General features: G+C 41.9%; 4 protein-coding genes across 4 annotated transcripts; 1 reads left to right on the forward strand and 3 right to left on the reverse strand.

Annotated features, from left to right (window-relative positions):
- The first annotated feature begins 335 nt into the window (after positions 1-335).
- bik (BCL2 interacting killer) lies at positions 336-3599 on the forward strand. The gene is made up of 6 exons (XM_080050692.1): positions 336-367; positions 456-484; positions 1800-1903; positions 2071-2223; positions 2473-2587; positions 3026-3599. The coding sequence occupies exons 3-6, from the start codon at positions 1809-1811 to the stop codon at positions 3137-3139; spliced, it is 477 nt and encodes a 158-aa protein (XP_079906818.1). The 5' UTR covers positions 336-367; positions 456-484; positions 1800-1808; the 3' UTR covers positions 3140-3599.
- A 47-nt stretch (positions 3600-3646) lies between these two features.
- On the reverse strand, positions 3647-7040 carry mcat (malonyl CoA:ACP acyltransferase (mitochondrial)). Its single transcript, XM_080050691.1, has 5 exons — positions 6469-7040; positions 6024-6111; positions 5712-5929; positions 5173-5310; positions 3647-4538 (listed from the first exon to the last, which is right to left on the reverse strand). The coding sequence occupies exons 1-5, from the start codon at positions 6916-6918 to the stop codon at positions 4266-4268; spliced, it is 1167 nt and encodes a 388-aa protein (XP_079906817.1). The 5' UTR covers positions 6919-7040; the 3' UTR covers positions 3647-4265.
- A 375-nt stretch (positions 7041-7415) lies between these two features.
- Positions 7416-15972, reverse strand: def6c (DEF6 guanine nucleotide exchange factor c). Its single transcript, XM_080050683.1, has 12 exons — positions 15785-15972; positions 14873-15013; positions 14159-14341; positions 12937-13167; positions 12482-12628; positions 12175-12283; positions 11248-11477; positions 9947-10054; positions 9272-9438; positions 8691-8892; positions 8204-8294; positions 7416-7875 (listed from the first exon to the last, which is right to left on the reverse strand). Exons 1-12 carry the CDS (start codon positions 15878-15880, stop codon positions 7664-7666), a joined length of 1917 nt encoding a protein of 638 aa, XP_079906809.1. The 5' UTR covers positions 15881-15972; the 3' UTR covers positions 7416-7663.
- A 3329-nt stretch (positions 15973-19301) lies between these two features.
- On the reverse strand, positions 19302-20396 carry LOC307268311 (tetraspanin-7-like; the record flags this gene model as incomplete). The annotated part of the gene is made up of 1 exon (XM_080050891.1): positions 19302-20396. The coding sequence occupies one exon, from the start codon at positions 20394-20396 to the stop codon at positions 19302-19304; it is 1095 nt and encodes a 364-aa protein (XP_079907017.1).
- Positions 20397-22251: the final 1855 nt, after the last annotated feature.

The raw sequence follows: 22251 nt of genomic DNA on the forward strand, positions 1-22251 counted from the left end.
TAATCTAACATTAGGAATTGGCAGTATATCAAATAGAGAACATATTTGTAATGGAAAAAAATAAAAATAGTTGAGTAGCATAAAAACTTTCCTCATTCATTTCGTCTATACAATTTAGTCTAGAGATTTAATTTTTATATTTTATATATTCAGAAAAATCTTAGAATTTTATATATTATCTATGAAATAAAATAAATCAACCCTCCTAATAAAACTGTATCTTCTGTTTTGTTTTTCCCAACATGCGGTAAGCTGATGCTGCTGTCGCTCCCTGGCGGCCACTGGTGGTAGCCGCAGCAGGTAAAGGCGGAGCTAATCATATTTTTTGGCATTTACCTTGACAGCGAGGAGATTAAAGGACGCTGCTGTAAGTACTAAAAACAACTTTGGAATATTACTCTATTTTATGGCATTTCCTTAAGATTTTATTGATCATGCATTTGTATCTGTTACAGGGCGGCGTCCGTTTTAATCTACACGAAAGGTAATTTTACTTTCTTTTTTACCGTGCATGCACCTGTTGTGCTGGAGCATTTATGTTGACTTTAAAACATTTAACAGGAAACGTATCCAACATAATATAATGGGCTAGTTAATCTGTATCTGAATCTCTAATGAAGTCGATTAACAAACCATTAATGCCTGTTTTAATGCTTAATATCTGTGATCTTCAAAACGACCTTTGTTTGCTTTGGGTGAGAGAGAGAGGGATGACTTCATCTCTTTGTCATGGCAATATGGCTTTGACAGGCCTATTATTGAGCCTAGGCCAGGATTATATTGTTAAGGCTCTCCCACATTAAGGGCTGTTTCTTAACTGTATTGCTGTAATCAAATTACCATACTGATAACTCCCTATAATTACACACATGGAAACCCCCTTTTTTTCAATACTTTATGGAGTAAACAAACACATATTTCAAACGTATCGGTGGAGCAAGCGGTGATTGTGTTCTACCTGGTAAAGGCAGTTTGGTTTATTTGAGTAATGGAAATGGAGCATTTGCATCGAGTCACATGAGCTCAACAGGAACTGGTCTGAGGACAGGTGTGTGTGTGTGTGTGTGTGTGTGTGTGTGTGTGTGTGTGTGTGTGTGTGTGTGTGTGTGTGTGTGTGTGTGTGTGTGTGTCTTTGTGTGGGCGTAGGAAGGGAACAAACCCTGTATGTTAAGGCCAATCAGATAATAACATGTCATAAATCCAGTCATAACGGTAGACTAGATACACAGGTTCTTGTATAAACTGGTACTAAAGCTTGTACAGGGGATCTTAAACACACTGTCTGGTGGTGTGGTGTAGTGTAGTGTATTTGAGTGGCCTACAACCGTTGGACTTAATCCAATAGGTGATGTCACTTCTTTCAACCAAAACCTAGGAGAGCCTGTTTTATCTACCTGCATTTTCTCCTCCCAGCCACGGCACCTATCCTGGTCACGTGAGCGTTGTGTTGACACAGGCCATTGACGAAAGTTGGCAGTCAAAGCAAAAGGATATATACAAGCAGATAGTACCTTTATAAAAAAAACATGGGTGGTTAGAGCGCCACCGAATAGAGGCTCAATCCTCAGAAGCAGCAGATCACAGGTTAGAATCCGGCCCGTGGTCGTTCTCTGAATGTCATTCCCCTCTCTGTCCAATTTCATCTCTGCCCCTCTAAGTGTCTAATAAAAGCATAAAATACCCCAAAAAATAATCTGAAAAAAAAAAAACATGGGAGCCTATATCTGGCTTGTGATAGAGGTCTTTCTCTTACATGTTGTTAATATTAATCCCTGTCGGTCTGGCTTTCCTCTTCTCAGAAACAAAAGATGGTTGAACAAACAAGGCAGCAGAGTCGCGTGGTGTCCCTCCAGGCTGGACCTGGTGAAGTGGACACTGACACACTGTTTGACGTGAACCTCAGGTAGTACAGTGGCTAAAATAATGACAATAAATTCTTCACACTGCACCTTTAAGCACTGCATAAGGCAATTTTCTCAAAAGGTCCTGACATACTTCTTTGAATAAGAGAAAGGCATCATTTGGATAATCTTGGTCACTGAATGAAAGTCTGTTATTTTACTCGTTAAGGATCCCTGACAGGGCTGCACGGGTCCTTGGGCGCCAGTTGGCTGCCATTGGAGACCAGCTGGATGGAGAGTGGGCCAGTAGACGACCACACTGGCTACCAACTCCTCTACACATGCTCAGACCAGCACAGGCACTCACCAGGAGCATCTATCGGTAGAAAATAATTTGTTATAATAAAGAAACACACATTAAATGTGGTTGTTAAAGGTGCTCCGAGGAACTTTGATTGTTAATTTTTGTACCCCCTTTGGACAAAAGCGCCAGATGTTGTTCCTGGGTGAGCGTATGACAAAGGCATTAAGAAAAACTCTATAGCATTATTTGCACTGATGGTCTCGTTTGCTGTTACATGTAATTTATGATCAAGAAGTTACCAACCTATGGTGTTATATTCTCTTTTAGGGACATCCACAGTAACCTATGGGGCTTCCAGGGCCTGTCTGCAGGGGTGAAGGCCTGGATAGCGAGCACTGCGCCCAGGCAGGGGATCCTCAGAGCTGATGCATTTGCGACCTGGGTGGGTTACTCTCCTGCTTGTAATGGTGTTATGTCATGTTGTGTCTCAGCTGACATTTTACTTTTTGACAGCGCATGCTCACTTTTATAAGAGAATAGAACTCGAGGATGAGGAATGATCAATGAGTTTTGAAAAAAAAGGCCATCTTAGGCTAGTTTGGCTGGTATTACTATGTCAACTTTAGCTGCTTTTGTCTCGGTGTATTACATTGGAAATAAAAAAATCATCGTTTGCTCAATAAATTATTCTTTGCATGAAGCAATAACTTAATTCATGTTTGCACAAAAACATGTTTTTGGTCTCAAAATATCTAATCAAGACTCAGAAGTAAAATAAATAAATACATTTACCAATTTCAATAATAGCTGGTGCCAATTTTCCAAGGTAATCAGAACAACAGAACACAATTTAACTTTTATTTTGTTCTCGTTCAAACAGGTGTCCAGTCTGAAAGCAGCCCACCCTGGCTGGACCAGAGGAGTGCTAGTGACTGTGGCCCTGGTGGCAGCAGTCAGCGTTATGGGAGCACTATGGCTGGAATGGAAAGCCTAATAAAGGGTCATGAGCAGGTCTTATAATGATGGCCGTTATATATTTGACAAAAAAAATAATAATCATAATTGAGTGACATGTTTTTGCTGGATGATTTGTTTCTGCTGTTTACTTTTGATTTTTCTTTTTATACTATTTTTTAAATGAGCGGTATTGATTTTGACTCCATACGAGTAGGAAAAACACACTGGAACGTTTGTCAGGGAGGATGTGGAAATTTGTTAAAAAAAATTGCTTTTTACAGTGTTGCCAAACGTTTGTTCACAGTTGTATTATTGTCCAAAAAAAGTCCTGTTTCCCATGGTTTGACTGTTGCTGGCCTGCAGTCTTTTGTATCCAGATTACCTTCCTATTGGTGTAAGAGGCCGAATGTTTTACAAAACCATATGTAGCCTGGGTGGGTTAATAATATAAAATAAAAAGGGAGCTGGACTTTCCATTTCAGATTTGAAAATGCTTTTTCATGTGATGCAAATAAACTTCAAAATGATGACATCTTGTATATCATTCATAAAAAAACAAACATAATTTAATAACATAATTCCACACAAACAAGACCATAAGAAGCAACCACAGGAGCTTTCAGGTAAACAGACATCGCGGGTCACATTAAAGCTATGGTGTGTAACTTCTGTCGTCCCCATGAGAAATTCAGAGTTATAACAACAATACTGTTGGTGCTACTACATGTAGTAAGCCTTAGGTGATCGTGCATGGATTTTATTCCATCTGCTATATGTCCAGGTTTTTTTCTTAGCAGTAGAACAACATATTTCTTGGGTGTTTCTTGGGATTTTTCAGAGCTCTTGCACCAGTGTCAGGGGGGGTGACAGCAGTTTGTAAACGCTGCCATACTGAGAAATACAGAGAGAGTTTGGTGGAGCTGATGGGATTAATTAACTTTGTGTCAAATTGTTTGGGGGCGAAGGCTTGAATGTAAACAACATTCATGTGTATGAAAAAGTTACACACTATAGCTTCAAGCTCAGTCCACAGTTGAAAGGCGAGTCGAGTTGATAGGCTTAATCAACTTTGTGTCAACTTGTTTGGGCGATGGCTTTAATGTAAACCGACCAAAGTTACGCACTACAGCTTTTAAGTGAGTCCACACATCTCCGCATCGTCATCAGTCCTCGTAGGCAGTGACTTCCACGTGCACGTAGGTCTTGAAGGCCTTCCTGTTGCATTTCTGCAGCGTGGCTCCGAGCTGTTTGCCCGGGCCGACCTCGTAGGTGTGGGGGAACTTCTCTCCCTGCGTCCGCTCGTAGATCTCGTGCAGCGTCTGCTCCCACTTGACCGGAGACACCAGCTGCTTCACCAGCTGCCGGCGCACGTGGCTCTCGTTCATGTAGCGCTTCCCGTCCACGTTGGAGTAAACACTGATCTCAGGCCGAGTGATCTGAGCAGGAGAGAAACACACAGGCGTTAAATGATGAGTAGTAAGCCAGTCATGTTTTTATTTGAGCTCTTCCATAGAACAACAAGGATGCAACGATTTAATTAGTTTTCAAATAATAGACCAACCTTGGTGAATTGAAAATGTGAGAAAATGCCTATTTTACCATAGATGACAAAGAAAAGCATCACAGTTTCACATTTGAGGAGGTAGAAGCAGTACACTTTGTGCATACTGGTATGAAAATGATTTAAACCATTATTTAATATACATTTCTTTTGTCAAGTGACTTATTAATGAATTGATGCAACTCTCTTGTTTGTGTGTAGTGGTCGTTTCCAAAACTTTTTAGATTGGCGTTTCCTTTATTTTGGACATCACCAGGTTAAATCAATCAACTCTGTCTCATAAGAACTGTAAATTAGCATTTATTTTCAAATTGATTGCTATTTTAGAGCAGGGCTACATTTTAATATATTTTTTCACCATTAAAAAAAAGCAATATTTACAAGTACTACATGTTAATACAACATTCTTAAACACTTCAAAATTGCAGAAATAAACAAACATTGACATAATCATAATAAAAGGCTGCATGTTAGTTTTTCAAGGTATTGTAGCAGCAGGTTTGACTGACCTCCACCTGTCTGAGCACGTCTCTGAGCGGCTCGGTGGCCGACCTCATCAGCTCGGTGTGGAACGCCCCGCTGACAGGGAGAGGCTTGGTCCTCACCAGCTGGAGACGACGAGAGTTCTCCTGCAGGAAATCTAGAGCCTGAGGAAAACCACAGAAGAAATATCATCATAAAGGGGAGTCCAGAGCACCTTGGACTAGTTTATGGAAGGTCTTTCATCACAGATTAACATCTCAGCAATTTAGATGAAGTCGAAAAGGATATGAATGATTTTTTTAAAGCATTTTATATGCTTTATTAGACAGGTTGGAGAGAGTGAGGTGAAATGGGGCAAAGAGGGAAATGACGTGCAGAGAACGACCACTGGTCGGTTTCCAACCCTGGTCTGCTGCGTCTGAGGACTGAGCCTCTATGGACGGGTGCTCCAACCACTACACCACGAGGGCCCCCATGAATGATTTTGTAGTTGTAGTAGATTAAATGTTGCACAGCTGTATTTGGAATCAAAAGATCCAGGACTGCCATAAAAATGACTCCGTACCTGCTTGTGCCCTGCGATGACCCTGCCATCGGGGAACAGGTAGTTTGCGACGGAGCAGACCGGGTCCTTGATCCCCAGGCTGGTGCAGTGTTCTTTGGCCTGCAGACAGGCGTGTTTGTACTGAGCCTGAGGTCTCCCAATGACCGACAGCATCCCACTGGGAACCCTCTCTGAGGCTTCCTGCATGGCCTCAGCACGCACCTTCACCGCATACAGAGCTGCAAGATAACAGGGAAGTGGATGTTTTTAATTTTTTATTCTAACTGGGCAATATATTTTTTTTTATAAACAAAGTGGTATTTTTTGTTTTACCTTCTGCAAAGTTCATGGCACCAGAAAAAACTAAGGCGGCGAATTCTCCGACGCTGAAACCTGCAGCAGCGACACACGTCTCAATGGCCTGTGGACAGAGGTGTAAAAACATGAGCACACACTTTATATATATTCTGCTAGTAGTAGAAGAAAAGGTCAACATTGAAAAAAGGGACATATTTTTGTTCAGAAACTTGTGTCAATTTGGTGTCCATTTGATCATCTTATGACTAAAAAATATATAGGCCTACTGATATTATTCACACATATAATCAAAAGGGAGAGATGATAGGCCTACCTCATTATCACACAGTCCATGAATAGATTTAAAAATCAATCATCTGATGTTGTCCAAAATATAAGATTACAATGATGTAAAGGGAGAGACAATCAGTAGGCTAAACATATTTGCCCTTCTACTACATATAATCATAGGCCTACATACCTTGGGGTTCTCGTGGTTGAGCCTCTCCACCGCAGCCAGCGAGGTGACGAACACCGCCGGCTGACAGTGCACCGTCTTCACCAGCTCCTCCTCGGGCCCGTCCAGGCACAGGCTCAGCAGGTCGTACCCAAGGATCTTCTGGGCCACAGCGAACATCTCTTTAACGTTGGGGTACTTCAACAGTCCCCTCCCCATGCCCGCAAACTGGCTGCCCTGGCCGGGGAAGAGAAGCACAGAGCGGGCGCTGGGGTCCTTCCTGGGTCTCCACTGCTGCTGCTCAGCGGGAGGATCGGTCTCGCTGCCCGGGAGAGGAGCGTCGGTCTCCGGCATAGAGCGGTGGGTTCCATCGGTGGAGCCTGGCCGGTTGGTGGACAGCGTCCTGCTATGAGAGAGCAGCAGAGACCTGACCTTCCCTCTGGAGGCTGCTCTCACACCCACATATGCCAACATGGCGAACACCTCACGGGTTAGGAGGACAAACACATTATCCGTTTGGGAGGGGAAAAAAACGTATTATTGAATGAGAAACTTAACTTTGTGTCTTTCTACAGTCCTCATGACACAGCCCTGGGAGCCGCCATATTCGTTTGGTTCAAGTCACCTCGGTGAAATTTTGTTTTCGTTCCGGTTGACTTTTCAGTTGTTTCCTACTGCAGCGCAACCTGCAGGCCATATTATGTCATGATTTTATTGACATGTTTTAAATTGATCTGAGATCCACATTCCCATAAAAACCACGAAAAAAAATTATTCATTCATTCACTTGCAATGTTGCAAATGTGCATTTCAAAAACAACTTGTGACAGGAGGGAGCCACTCAAATATTTTCATTCAACCCTCTAACTGGCCTAAAATTCAAATCATGTCAATAGGGATGTTTGTAGGAGAGAGTTTGAAGTAATTACAAGACCAGGGAAACAACAAAATATCACAAAATGACATTGAAGTATTAACCAACAAACTTTATTGTACAAAACTATAAATCTCCGTTGGTTTCAGTCAAATGTGTTTTACATCTTGCGTCACATTGCGCTCGTCATCACTGCTTTAACTCTTAGTGTGCATTTCATAAATATTATACAACGCTTTTTATTAATTTTTTTGGACTGTGAATACTTTTTGTTTGATCATGTTTGAACTTAGAACGTAGATTTGAAAAACACCCCTAATAACCATCCTCCCCCGTGGTGGGTGTTCATATTTGTCCATTGGGCTTTCCCTGCAATTCATCCGATCCGTCAAACAGGTTTGCGGCCTCCATCTGCTCCTCCAGCCTCTCGCAGTCCGTCGCTGTCTGGCTGTTCTGATCGGCCCGTATCTTGAACTTTGAAATGAACTCGTTACTGGCCAGCGCTCCTTCTTTCTTGGGACACGTCTGTTTGGTTGTAAGGCGATGTTCCAAACGATCTACAAAAAAATAAAAATAAAAACATAAGTAATGTGATGTTTGTGGAAATTGATTTTGGGTCAAGGCTGCAGAACAGTTTATATTCTAGGCTTTTTTTTATATACTCTGCTTTAAATTTAAATAAAGACACAAAAACCACAAAGGTTGAAGCTGCTGTGATTAAAAAAGTGCTATATAAAGTTTTTAATGTTGGAACTAGCAGAGATTCGTAATCCTTGACATTAAGGTAGGGAGCAGGTTAAAAGGCCTTAAAAGCAATTCATTGAAAATGTGTTGTGTAGCCCCTTTATTGAGACCCAAATAGTCCGGATTAGGGGAATACTGCACCTCCAGGAGTGACGGGTGTCATCAGGCGATTCAGCTGGACGTTCCAGTGTCGTACATGTTGACTGGCATTCCTCAGCTTCTCTTGTACCTCCTGGGAAAATCAAATCAAAGAAGGTGTTACTCTTGAGTTTTTTTCTTTTCTGTTGTTAAACGCCTAAACACACTGAGCCAACCCATCGACCCTGTCTCTTTGTCAACATTTAGTCAATGATTGTATTCCTTTGTGATTTTCAATTATTTGTTTGTACATGTGACATCTGTTGCATGATGTCTGTCCTGGGAGTCTCTGTCTGTCTCTATCCCGTTAAAGGGTTTTTTACTGGGAGTTTTTTTCTCAGTCGAGGAGTTTTAGGGTCTAAGGGCAGAGGTTGTCATAGGTTTATTGTACAGAATATAAAGCCCACTGAGGCTAATGTATATTTGTGATATTAGGCTATACAAATAAAGCTGATTTGATTCGATCTGATTTGATTTGTCTCTTTCTTACCTCCAGGCGCTGGTGGCTCCTCTGGCGAGACGCCCGCAGGTCAAGCAGCTCCTGTGAGGCAGAGTGAAGGGCTGAGGGCGTCTCTGGGCCCACGCTGCTGCAGTCTGAGGCCTCCTGTCTGACACTGAGGCTCTGCAAAGCCCGCTGCTGCTCCTGCAGGACCTGGAACTGCTGCTTCTTCTCCTCCTCCACCTGCAGCAACCTGGAGGGAACAGGAGAAGAAGGAAATGTGTGGCTAGTTTGGTTTGGTGTAGAGTTTTAGTTTGAAAGGGACAGGAAGTTAGTCAGTTAATGTGGACCTCTGCAATATATGCTTGGTTACCACGGTTATTGTTGAAAAATTGATGATTGATGTCGCCGAGACCTGTTTCTCACTGAGAGACACAACTCAAAAGATCTGAATTATACACATTTTCTAAAATTCGTACATTTTCTGATGATGTTATTATCGCTTGATTGGCCCGTATCATAAAAATAAATACAGTAGATACTGTATAGAGCGTGCTTGTCAGATTAAAGTGGAAAATAGCCGGTGTGTGTGTGTGTGTGTGTGTGTTTGTGTGTGTGTGTGGCTGCGTTACCTCTCTAGCTCCTGCCTGGCCCTCTCCTCCTCCATGCGAGCCTGGATCTCCATGTTGAGAGCGACCTCCAGCTGCCCCTGTGTCAGCTCCAACTCCTGGATCCTCAACTTCTGCTGCTCTGCCTCCTTCTTCTTCTCCTGCATCTCTGCCTGCATGCTGTCTCTCAACTACAACACAGTACATGCAGTACATACATGTTATAGTATGTGTATTTTAGTTATTTCTGTCGATATCTAGGTTATATAATTATGGTGTGTGTGTGTGTGTGTGTGTGTGTGATAATCTCGCACTTTGTTTTATGTTATCTATATAATTGTTTCAGGGCTCCCATAAGAGTGTAACAGTTGCGCCTCCCGGTATGTAATTATACACAAATAAAGATTTGATCACCAAAATAAAATATAAACTACGACACACACACAGACACACACATATTTCTTCATACACACGCACATTTGGTGGAAATAACTGACCTATTCCTGAATCACCCTATTCCAGGAATAGCATTACAGTTTTCTTTACTGCTTAAAAATGACTAAAGGTTAAGTATACATTTAATAATGCCAATGTTCTCATGCCATTTTCACAGATCAGAAGTCAGTGGGATGGACTCTAATCCACGTTTCAGCCAGTTGTAAATAAGCGTGGTCGTGTGGAAAGATTTTTGTCGCGTACCGTCTCTGCCTCTTTCAGCTGTCTCTCCAGCTCCATCTGCACCTCCCTCTGTTTCCTCCTCTCTTTCTCCTCCGCCTCCCTTCGCCTGGTCTCCAGTTCACGTGCGTGCTGCGGGAGGAAAAAAAGGCACGGTTAATAAGTTACGTCAATTAAAAGGTGGAGTCAGCGATTTTGGAGAAAACGCTTGTTGTCAAAATCACTTTTTGACTAAATCAGTGAATATCTCCTCATGATCCACTCGCTACCTGTATGTACTGTGTGTGCACTGAAACAAAAATCCAGTGTTAATACACAGCCTAAGCTCTTTAAACTAAACGTGCATGTTTCTAGCTATGGTGGACCCCCTTTTGTTTACATACCCTTTGTTTACATGCCAGTTGAAAGAGCATAGGCTGGGTCTTAACAGTGTATTTTTTTTGCAGCGCACACACAGTACGTACAGGTAGCGGATTGTGAGGAGATATTCACTGATTTTGCCATAGAGCTGTTTTCTATATCACATTAGAAATGTTGACATTCCATCTAGGCCTTGTTAATTATTAACAACGTATTTTAGAGCCGTACCATTTTTATCTCTGCATGTTGAACAGTATTTAGTCTAAACTGTCTATAACATACATGAGCATATCCCTCACAGAAAAGTCACTCCTTCGAGCCGGATTTGAACCAGCGACCTAAGGATGCCTGGCATTTCCACTACAGTCCTCCGCTCTACCAACTGAGCTATCAAAGGGAGATACCAACAGTTAACAAAAGAAACGCTTCGAGTCATTGTCCAAGCACATGACAAAGAAAGCCGTTATCATGGCAACTGGTGACTTATGTGCACGGGAGATGAACACCAGCTACCGCTACTTTTACAATTACCTCCGTCCAATTAGTTACAGTGTATTTAAGAAATGTTTCTATTGTATGTTGAACCATAATCCACCTTGACTGTTGATGGTATTTCTATCACGGCAAACGTCACGGTTAAAAGCCACTCCTTCGAGCCGGATTTGAACCAGCGACCTAAGGATGCCTGGTATTTCCACTACAGTCCTCCGCTCTACCAACTGAGCTATCGAAGGGAGTTGCCAGCTGTTTGTAACTGGAGAACACGTGTGCATGACATTGGCAGCTGATGATTATTCCACATGCTACATCCCCATCTACATATATTTTATTTATTGGGAGTAAAATGATATCATGTGGGGTTTTTCACTAATACATATATTTTGGGGTAGTGATAAACAAGTGAGTGTAAAAATAATGATGTTTCACTGAATCACTGACTCCACCTCTAATCTTGCCCTCTTTACCTGTATGATGCTTTCTATCACTAGATCCTGTCTGTCTTTCTCTTTCTCCATCCGCTCCATGTCTTGGATGTTCAGGTCGTCTGATTGGCTGCTGCGGCTGCTGCAGCTGCTGCGTGCGCTGCGGCTGCGCTCCCGCGGGCTGTGCTCCCGCTGCACTCGTCTCTTCAGCTTCAGCTCGTGGTGATGGGAGAGTTTACCCTCCGTTTGGAGACGCAGGGCTGTCTGAATAGCTGCAGAGGGAGTACACACACACGCACAGGCACACGTACACGCACACACACACACACACACAGGCGCAGGTACACGCAGACACACATATTAAGATTGTTTAGATCTGACAAACAAAATTATGTTGTTGGCGTTTCTTTATTTTGACAAATTCATAAAGGAGCAGTATTTTCCTCTCTTCACTCCCAGAAATCCATGACATAGTGGAAATTGCTATTGAAGTAGCTTTCCCAGTGATTGTTGTGAGTGAGTAATGTGCTGACGGGTGCATATTCGCAACAGTAAACTGAATGCAATACACTGTTTATTTATGTCACTTTTCAGAGGCATTTTTAATCATTTTAGGCGCATCATTTTGATGATCAATTAACTGATTCATTAATTTATTAACTAAAAGTGTAAAATATTTTCTGTTTTGAATGCCTTAAATGTGAGGATTTCTTTCCATTCTCTGTTTTACATCTTTGAATATATTTTAGTTTTGGACAAATACAGCTTTTTGTAGATGTCTCCTTTTAATGAACAGGAAATGTCGAAGGTAAATCCTGTACGTTTATTGTAATGCATCATCAGACCACGGCAAATTCCTTTTATGTGTGAACGTACCTGACAATAAACCCGATTCTGATATGTGATGTCACTTTAATCAAAATGGTCTTTTCAGACTATGTGTGCCAACGCTAGCACACACCAACACACCTTGAGTCCACTCCACCTTCTGCCTTTGGTCTGTCGAGCTCATCTCGTAGGTCTTTGTGTGGGTCTTCACACAGAACATGCAGCGTTTCCCGTCCCTGTCTGCAACAGCCTGAGACAACAAGAGGAGAAAATGTGTCAGATAGTTCACATAGTTGACTCCCTAGATCGTGGTTAAAAAACTATCTAGGCGTCAAAGAAACAAAATTCAAGGGTAACTTTTTGCTGTAAACAACTGTGTATATGGACACACCCAAAGCACAACATATAATTACACATGCAAGCGTTAACGTTGCATTTCCTCACCGACCTCTACGATACAGCTCTTATCCAGCTGGATCTCCCCTCTCTTGTCTTTCAGGTCCTCGCTGACGTAGTACGCCATGGAGGAAGGCTTCAGCACAAACCAGCGCTCGGTCCAGTTCCGGCGGACATGCCCCTTTTTCCACATGTAACCCTGGAAACAAAGGGCCGCAGAGTTGAAGCAGATATGGTTAATCAGATAGAAGACTGATAATCTTTTTATTTTATTAAATTTTAAAATTTTTATTAATGTACTTTTTTAACTTTAATGGTTGAAGTTTGTTAGGTTTAAAAAAGGTGGATTGTAATTTCTCATTGCGATTAATTGTATATTTGGATGTATAAATTGTAAGTGGAAAATAATGATAATTTTTTTTTAAAGTATATAAAAAAAAGAAAGAAAGATAAAATAAGTGAGAAGACAACGACACAAAACGTAAAAAAATATATATATATCCTCACCCTCTTCAGGACGTTGTGATACATCTCCAGAAAGACCTCGTCCAAAGCCAGGCTGAAGGCCTCGGAGCTGGTGACCCTCAGCAGCCGGCCGGCGACCATGTGCTCCAGGAAGCTCCACACAGACATGCCCTCCTCTAACACTGTTGCATCCTGGGATATTAAGTCATCCAGGGGCTTCCCATCCCACTCCTGACTCATCGCCGTGGAGATTTTCTTTAGAAGATACTCCACCTTAAAGCATTCGAAGATTAATAAAACTGTTAATGGTTTGACACTGTTACTAAGGGTTACTGACGTATTGTGTCATGAGCATATCTACAACATATCCCTTTACAGTGGAAAGCTACAGTGCTGATAGATACAAAGGCAGTTTATTTTGGACGCTGCCGACAGGAAACCACAAGCATTATGGAGGAAGCGCAGGAAGGAAGAGAGTCATTAACTTACTAACTTGCACTTGCTTTTTTTGAAAAAATGTAAACCAGTCTGACTTTGTAAGGACACATGCTGAGTTTAAATGGGGCGTAATATTTCTTTCGAGTAATAAGGGGAGGGCCGTGAAAATGCATGAACAACTGTTTGTGTTGCCTTGTTTCGCTGTGTGATAAGTTACTTGATTTTTTTATATATGTGCCAAATTAATGTTAAAGGAATATTTAAAAAAATATATATTTTTAGCTTTTTGCCTCACTCTCCGGTTCAAGACAAGCCGACATAAACCGTTCCTGTAACTGTGCATGTATTTTTAAGGAAGAAATGGGCAGGGGTCGCTCATCGCTAGTTAGCTTAGCTCAAATACTGTTAGTCAATAGGAAGCGTTAGCACGGTTTCCTTCCAGTATGTATTTAAATCTATAATCATAACTTGGTACGCCAAGCAACAACAATTACACAGGAGCATTTAGTGATGTTGAAATGTTTATCTTCCGATTGTCGGCGGTGGCGGGCTAACACTACCCATTGACTACCATTATTTGAGCTAAGCTAACTAGCAATGAGTAACCTTTTCCCATTGCTTATTGAAACATGCACACACTAGTAAAAGGAATGGTTCCTGTCGCCTTGTCTTGAACCCATGAGTAAGGCAACAAACTATAAAAATAAAAATGTTGAACTATTACTTTAAAAAAGGGATGTTTGCACTAATTGATCGAATTTTGACCCCCTTTCTCTTGCTGTCTAATGTCAAAATATGAAAACACTAAAATCTCAACATCTTTTACCTCCTCTGGTATCATCACTAGCGGGTAGCGGTCCTCGGAAAGGAGGTTGAATAAACAGAAGAGTTTGAAACAGTCTCGTTCAGATAGCAGCGCCCCCTGTGGTAAGCCTTTGAAGTTCTTCTTCCTGGTCATCATCCAGCACAGGTCGTCCAATTTCTCCTTATCAAACATCCCCTCTTTGACCTGGAAAAGACAGATTTTTTGTTTATTTTCAGTGGTGGATTAATACGCATTTTTTTCCTTAGCCAAAAATAAACTACAGTGACTCATGTTCGTCACAGTGTAAAAACACCCAGTGGTACCCAGTGCGGCTTATCGATGTGTTTTTAATAATTTCTATTTAATAGTATTGATGGAGCAGGAGCTCTATGGCACAGAGGGAGAGGACACATCAGGCTGTGTGGATACAAAGATGAAACGTACAAATATCAAATAACACCTCACACACACACACACACACACACCTCCTTTAATTATAGCTGGCTGATATTGTCATCTGATACCGAATTGTTATATATATATATTGGTATACATTGGCTATTATATATAATATTCATCATACTAATAATAACACAAAATTATTTAGGAAGTAAGGAAACTTACACATAGGCAGGACAATACGAATAAAACAAATAGAATATACTGTATATAAAAAACCAAAAAAAAAACACTCGCACATCAGCTTCTGTATTTATGGAGATTCTGTCACAATACCTTATCCAATATATATTTGTTGAGGTAGGGCATGTAGCCGTGGTTAGACACCGGCCCGTCATCATCATCCTGAAAGTGTTCCTCCAGAGCCACTGGGTCATGTGGGATGTTCAGCACTGTGTACAGGTTGTGGGACAGAACCTATAAAAGCAACACACACACACACACACACACATAAATAAGACTAGAGATAAATATATAAGCCTATAATCTCAAGGCTTCTTCTATGCACTCGAAATTTCTTCCCACACACACAAGCATTGGCAGTGACTAAGCATGTTAGGACAGCTTTCTGCTATTTCCCTGGATTTTTCTCCTCCCAAGAGAGAGAGGGGGGGGGGGGGGGGCGCGCGCGCGCGCTCAGTCAGACGTGTAGGGACTGGACGGGAAAGCAACGTGACACTCACTTTAAAGAGAAAAGAAGGCATAATATGATCCCTACTTGTTATTCCCTTTAGCCTTGCCTTGTATTTGAAAAGGCTGAGCGTGCTGGTGTTATGTCACTATTTGTTTTATTTTATTTTCTGGATCACAGAGAGAAAAGGTTGGACTTTGAGCCCCGAAGCTGAAACTGAGCTCACACCTCACCTCCATTCTGAGCCTGGCTGGAAGAAGTCCTTTGCAAATATTTGGATTTTAGTCTGAGGTCGTTATAGGGCGTTTGTGTTGACTGTTCCTCAGATTCCAATACTAATACACATAGAACAACTAAATATCTCACAAAATAGCTTGAAAAGACAACTTTAGAGAAGGCCTAAGGATGTATTGCTAGTCTTCAGAAAGAAAAAAAGTAATTTTAAAGTAAACAGTAGCGCTGTTAAAAGCCTGTTTCTGCGCTGTGACCAGTGGACGACCACTCGGTCCCAGTTTCCTGAACACATAGCCTAACACATAATTTCCATCTTTTCTTACCTTTAACTGCGACTTGGAGACCTTTCCGCACTTCTCGACGTCCAGCGATGTGAAAGCGTACCAGATGGACTTGAGCAGTTTGGATTTTAAGTCCATGTTTTTTAAAAGAGAGAACAACTCGTCGTGCGCAAAACAACTACATTTCCAAACAGCAGCGCGGCGGCTCTTTACGCATGCGACGTGGTGGTTGGTGGTGGTGGGTGAGACTCGCCAAGTGAAATGTGGGGCAGCAGAGTACAGACCGCTGTGAAAAACTGCGAAGGACCAAAAGGAGTCAGATATAGGGCAAACTTCAAGAGGCGGAGAGTGTAGATTAAGGCGTACAGAATAATTTTTTTTAAGGAAGATTTTTGGGGCAATTTGAGACATATTCATCCATGCTACATTTTTCCAATTTATACATCATTTATTCAGACAGTAGCTACAGGGGGAATTTGTTAATTCCACAAAGCTCTGCTAGCATTAAAACCAAATAAGAGAGTGTATAAAAGAGTAAATAAGAGTTAGGTTACCAGGGATTTTTACAGACACACACTTTTATTTTAAGGAGCCTAAAGCCATTTCAGCATCAACAACATTTTGGATAGTTAAGAGACACCATGTTTAAATGCACAACACCACTTTTGAACATCTCTGAATGTATTCATATGTAGGGAATATAACCTGCCAGACTGTTAGATGTTTCCTTTTTGATATATGAAAGGATGTATGTTACATTTAATGATTTTAAATTAATCAACATACATATTATAGAATTAAATCAACTATAAAAGTTAATTTTTTATGGCTGTAACCCCCATTTTGTGGTTAGCATAAAAGTTGATAACCTTTAATAATAATTGCTATGATGCTCTAATATCCCCAATCATGTTTTCTTCACAGCTCTTCATCTTTAGGGAGTGTTTTTGGGAGCTATGAAGATCTCATAATGACTATGATCTGCACCACTCTGCAGCCATTTAATGTCCCTTCTGGAGAGCAGTTGTTTTGGTAGACTCACTCCAAGTCATAAATATAGCGCACATTAAAGTGTCCAACCCCAAAATAGTTTTCAGTGGTACACCTATATTATGAGCAAAATGTGCCTTGTGTGGTCTTTTCCCTGAGTAAAGATGTTTGCACAACCGTCTCTCTCTCGTCAGCTCATCTTTTGTGTGACGAAACAGCTGGCAACCTCGGGCAAAATAGGTTGATCAAGGACAGTGTAATCAGACATAACACATCCGCAAGCCTTATTGGAGCATCATGTAGGCTAATCAATAACATAATTACATGTAGGTCATGAAAATGGTAGGCTGTGTGGTTGAGTGGAGGACACAGCCCCAAAGCCTATTGTTGTTATATACTGTATGATTTTAAGGGTACATTTTGTGATAAATTACAAAAGAAAATTATACTTCACCTTACAAAAATTTGAGAAGATGATTTTCTGCTCCATTAACCAAATCAATGCATGGTGATGCTGTTGTTTTTTTTAACAACACTCTGCAATGCGTCTGTATGTGTTTTTGTCTCCCCCCTTCAAGGGCAGATCTAATCACATATGTCTCAGGTGGTAGAAATGTCATCCAGTTATTGCCGTAATTCAGAAATTTGCCCAGGCCAGAGGTCCCAACAAGGGATCGACCACCACGCAAGGGCTGAGAATTTACCACTCTGGCTCACATCCAGTGAGTCTTTCTCATAAAATAACAACCCAGAGCCTCTTATAAAAGGTCTTTAAAAATGCAGACAGGACGTAGTTGAAGCCTGCCATCTGTCAAAAAGAGGAATATTCTTCACTTTTTTCCAACTCAAATTAAAAACCTCAAAAAATGGCTCTTTACAAGATCCCAGTGATTCACAAGATGTTTATTAGACATTGCAGATGTGCCTTTACCAATGATGTACTGTATGTCGGACATATTAGACTACGTATTTACATTTATATCATTAATATATTTCAAGGGAAGCACACTTGGGCATTCCCATTCCAGTGTCATTGTCTAATCGATATCATATTCGATATCTTGTGATGAGGCAAAGATTTTTTGTTTATTGTTGACAGATAAATATATAACAGTTTCAGTCATGCTTGGTTAGACTGTTTGTAATTGTTTGAATACATTATATAGGATATGTCTGAATGTGGGATATAGGCTTTATATACATACATTACAACTACACAAGCAATAACAAGGCCTATCCTGAACAGGAAAGGTATAGGGTGTGAGATGTTAAGGCTAGAAGGAAGGCGAATGGATCCTCTCGGTGCATATTGTTATCTTAAAAACATGTAATTTGTTCATATGAGAAAAATATTTTCACAATTATCAAAGGAATAGTTTGACATTTTGGTAAATAAATGTATTATTAACTTTATTGATTAGAGATTAGCCTGATTGGAAACATAAATGAATAGCTAATGTAGCCAGGAGACAATTAGCTTAGCATAGCAAAAGTCTGTAAACATAAAAAACAACAGCTAGCTAGCTAGCTAGTGTAATGGTAACCTCTAAAGCTCACTACTAAGTACATTATGTTACATCTTTTTAAATTATTTTCTTTTTGTTAACTTAAACAAATATGAAGTGTATCAACTAGCCCGCTAGCTGTTTCCCCCTGCACTTAGTCTTAATGCTAGGCTAAGGTAAAAAGGCAATTAAAGATAGTTCATAAAAAGTTGTTTGATACTTTCTGTTTCATGCTAGTAGTGGGTCATGCCAGTGTATGTGAGTGTTTTAGAAGTCATGTTCAAAAGTGTTATTTACAATATTCAGTGATTTAAAACAATTTTGTGCTTCAGAATATAGGAACTTTAGCAACAGAGACCATCTGGAAGAAACCCATTTTTAAAGCACCTAAACACACACGCCTAACAGATAGATAGGTAAACGGCACAAAACACCACAGACAGCAAACGATTATTAAGCTCTTTTCAAAAGCACCATTCTAGCACAGTGTAGTCTTTGTGATGGGAAAACTAAATTATCTAGGTACGAACATCTGCTGAACACGGCCAGACTAAATCTTCCTTAGTGGGAAACTGCTGGTGAACATTCCTGTGCATTTGGTGGTGAGACTGAAGGAGGCAACTTGAGGAGAAATTAAGGGTGGTTAGTTAAACCCTATGCAATATTTATTCATCTAATCTAAGCATTCTACATTATTAGTCCATGCCAACATTTAAACATTTCTGAAACAAACATACTGCAAAAATTAAAAAGTCCCAAGGCCAATTTGTGATGGCAGATGTCCCCTTTAAAGCTAGGCCTAAAATAAAGTTAGCTTAACATCTTACCCCACCTCTCTTCCTCACTCTTTCCCACAAAGGTTAAACTAATCGTATTTTAGACAAAGTCAGGCAAACACTTGAGTCGCAAGAGTTGCAAAGGTGCATGAAGAAAATGAACAGGACTTGAAATACCTAGCCCCCCATTTGCAACTCTATTACTCTTAGTTTAAGGGCATACATTATTCCCACTAATTATCTACTGTCAATCCTTGGTGTAGGTTGCCTAACTTTTAAAATTGATCATCAATGTGCCACCACACGGCGATGTTGTCTTGGTGCCAGTTTGTTGGCTAGCAGACAAGCCAGGGCAATGCCTCCGATCTGGGTGAAGGCGAGTCCTAACACAGTGGCAGCAATGTGGAAGACGTTGTCGTTGACCAAACTGAAGACTTTGCGGAAGCAGCCGTGTGGGTGGATTCCTGCGGCCACTACTCCTTCGAGATCATCGGACAGAAGAGGTCGATTCTTGCAGCCCTTGCGCCTCATGCAGCAGCTGTCGGGCAGGGACACCGATGTGCCGTTATCGTTGGGCATGAAGGTCATATGCTGGATAGCCCAGTCTGAAACGAGCCAGTCACGCCATCCCTCCGCTCCACAACACTCCAGGGCCCTCTGGAGGCTGTCTAATGCATCGGCACGGCCTTCATCCTCTGTGTAGCCGGCCACCGCTCGCTGTAAGCCGCTGCGAAATCCTCCAGCGATGTCTTCGCGATAAAAGAGGCCAGAGAGTCCAGCTGCCAAACCGCCTATAAGCGTAGCCAGTTGAAAGAACCCGTAAGCCCTAAGCACCCAGGGCAGGTTCGCAGCCACCCCCAGGCAACCCAGGAAGCCCCAGGCAGTGACGGCAGCGCCTGTGGTCAGGAGGATGATCGGGGCGTTGGGGTAGCGATTGGCAGACAGCAGCATGTAGTCCGCCAGGGAGATCTGCGCCCACACGCCCAGGGTGAAGAGGGCCAAGCCGGCCGCCCAGAAGAGGCAGCTGAAGGCCAGGAGCCCCAGGCGCAGGATGTGCATGACTCCCACTAGGCGGCAGCAGGGCGGGGCAGAGCCCACAGGTGGAGGTGCAGGGGGCGCCAGGGAGGCCTGTGAGCACACGGACAAGGAGAGTCGCGTCTGCTGCTCGTGGAGCTGCTCCTCCTGCTCCTGCTCCTGGTAGGTGGACAGCAGGTAGCCCGGGATGGCAGAGGGCCTACGAGGGAGAGGAGGCGGAGTTAGCAGGTCCAGACCCTGCGGAGAGGAAAGTCGTCGCACAGCTAGATGCTCGCGTTCCCAATCCAACGAACGTCTGCTGGGACTCGGCCGAGCTGACAGCGAGCCGTACGGCAATGCAAAGCTCATGATCTCGGGCTCTGGCTTTATCTACACCCCTCTCTCTCTCTCTCCTTTCTACACACACTCCTCCTTCCTCTATCAGCACCTTCACTCTCGTCCTCCTGCAACACACGATCCCCCACTTATTTTATGACTGGGTTGTTAATCCGCCACCAACACCGCTAACGTCGACCGCCCTGTAAATCACAATGATGGCTGTCGCGTCGCGCCGTTATCTGCATCCACAGCCCGCTTGTTTCCACCCTATTTATTCGTTTATTTCGAGCGTTCCTTCCACCTGCATGGTCCACCAGCTCTACAAATTCCTCCACGGACAGTCAAATCCCAACATCTGCTGCTGGCTGCTACCCCTCAGTCCTCACTCTGGTCTAGGAGAGAGGTGATTGCAGTGGGAAAGGACCTGAAATCCAGCCATGCACACCCTCTCCCGGTGCGGAGGACAAGACATCCCTTTGAGTTTTTACGATCGTCCATTTGTGTAATAAAAGAACTGCAGAGCTCCGTCTATAAAGTGTATGTGATGTTTTTGTGAGGTGTAAAAAAAACTCCTTCCATGTTTAATTTGTATAATAAAGGGACAAATGGAAATGCAAACTCTCATAGCCCACATTTTTATGTGGAAAAATGTCAGTCAAAGACATGAGGGAAGCCGATTATTTTTTAAATGTTTGCAGTTTATCAAAAAACTATCAAATAAAAGCTTAATTTTAAATAATGGAATCATTACATGCCCTAAGCACATAAACCCCCACCCTCCAATCCTCTCACCCAGGCCTATGTTATCCTAAAAATAGAAAACTAATATCAAATCACGGCCCCCCTTTAGAATGCATATAGCTGCCCTTTGTCGGTCCTTTGTTTAATGATGCAAACAGTTTTATCCTGGTCATTCCCACTTCCCATTAAGTTCCCTTCCATTAACCCCCCATCCAGTCATTGCTAATTAAAACCTCCCACTTCATTTAACACGTTCCAATGGATCGTTCTTTATACAGAAATGTATTGAGGTAACATGATGCTGGAGCTGGGGATACCCAGACAGATTGAGCTAAGGACGGGTAATACAGCCTTCAGATCCCACATTTTATCTTTTTTTTGGGGGGGGCTGCGTAAAATAGTTTAGAAGTCTTGGTATTAAAAAATGCGACAAAATTCGATATTTTACAATTTTGAAGTCTTTGCCGTGTTACAAGGACTGATGAAGTACATAACAGTGGGCAGGGTGCAAGATGGAGGGGATTTTTTTTAGCTTTTTATTTTACCACAGACAGCTGGAGGCTTGTAGAGGAAATGAGGTTATGTTTATGATGTTTATAATTAATCTTTGCTCACTGGGTTTTATGTGCACTCTGGACAGAAATAAAGGAAATACATCACCTGAAACTTGGCTTGCAGCAGGGGGACATTTCTTAACAGAAATGCAGAGAAGTGGTGCAGCAGGGGAAAGCACTCCTCTATTTTCGACAGGCTGTAGAATTGCAAACAATAAAAACAACATCTAGGGAACACCTTTAAGTGTTTTGGCCCAACTTTTCTGTTTTGTGAAAGCTGTATCAACCTCCAACCACTTGTTACAGGTAGTAGTGGTTAAAACAAATAGTACATTATTCCTTCTTAAATTGCAAGATTGCATGCATCTTTACAGGCCTGCAAATGGCAAAAAAAACTAAAGAACAAGACAGAGTCACATAGTCTATTACTAGCTCATTGGAGGTGTACCACTAAATGCTAATATGAAGATAGAAAGTTAACCACGTGCACTAGCTTATTTCAACATGCTAACACTTGCTAATTAGCATCAAAAACAAACAACAGCAAAGATGGGAATTTCATTAGTTTTGAAGGTATTTACAGACATAAA

This window comes from Ammodytes marinus (genome assembly GCF_949987685.1).
Source record: "Ammodytes marinus genome assembly, chromosome: 22".
Classification (NCBI taxonomy): Eukaryota; Metazoa; Chordata; class Actinopteri; order Uranoscopiformes; family Ammodytidae; genus Ammodytes; species Ammodytes marinus.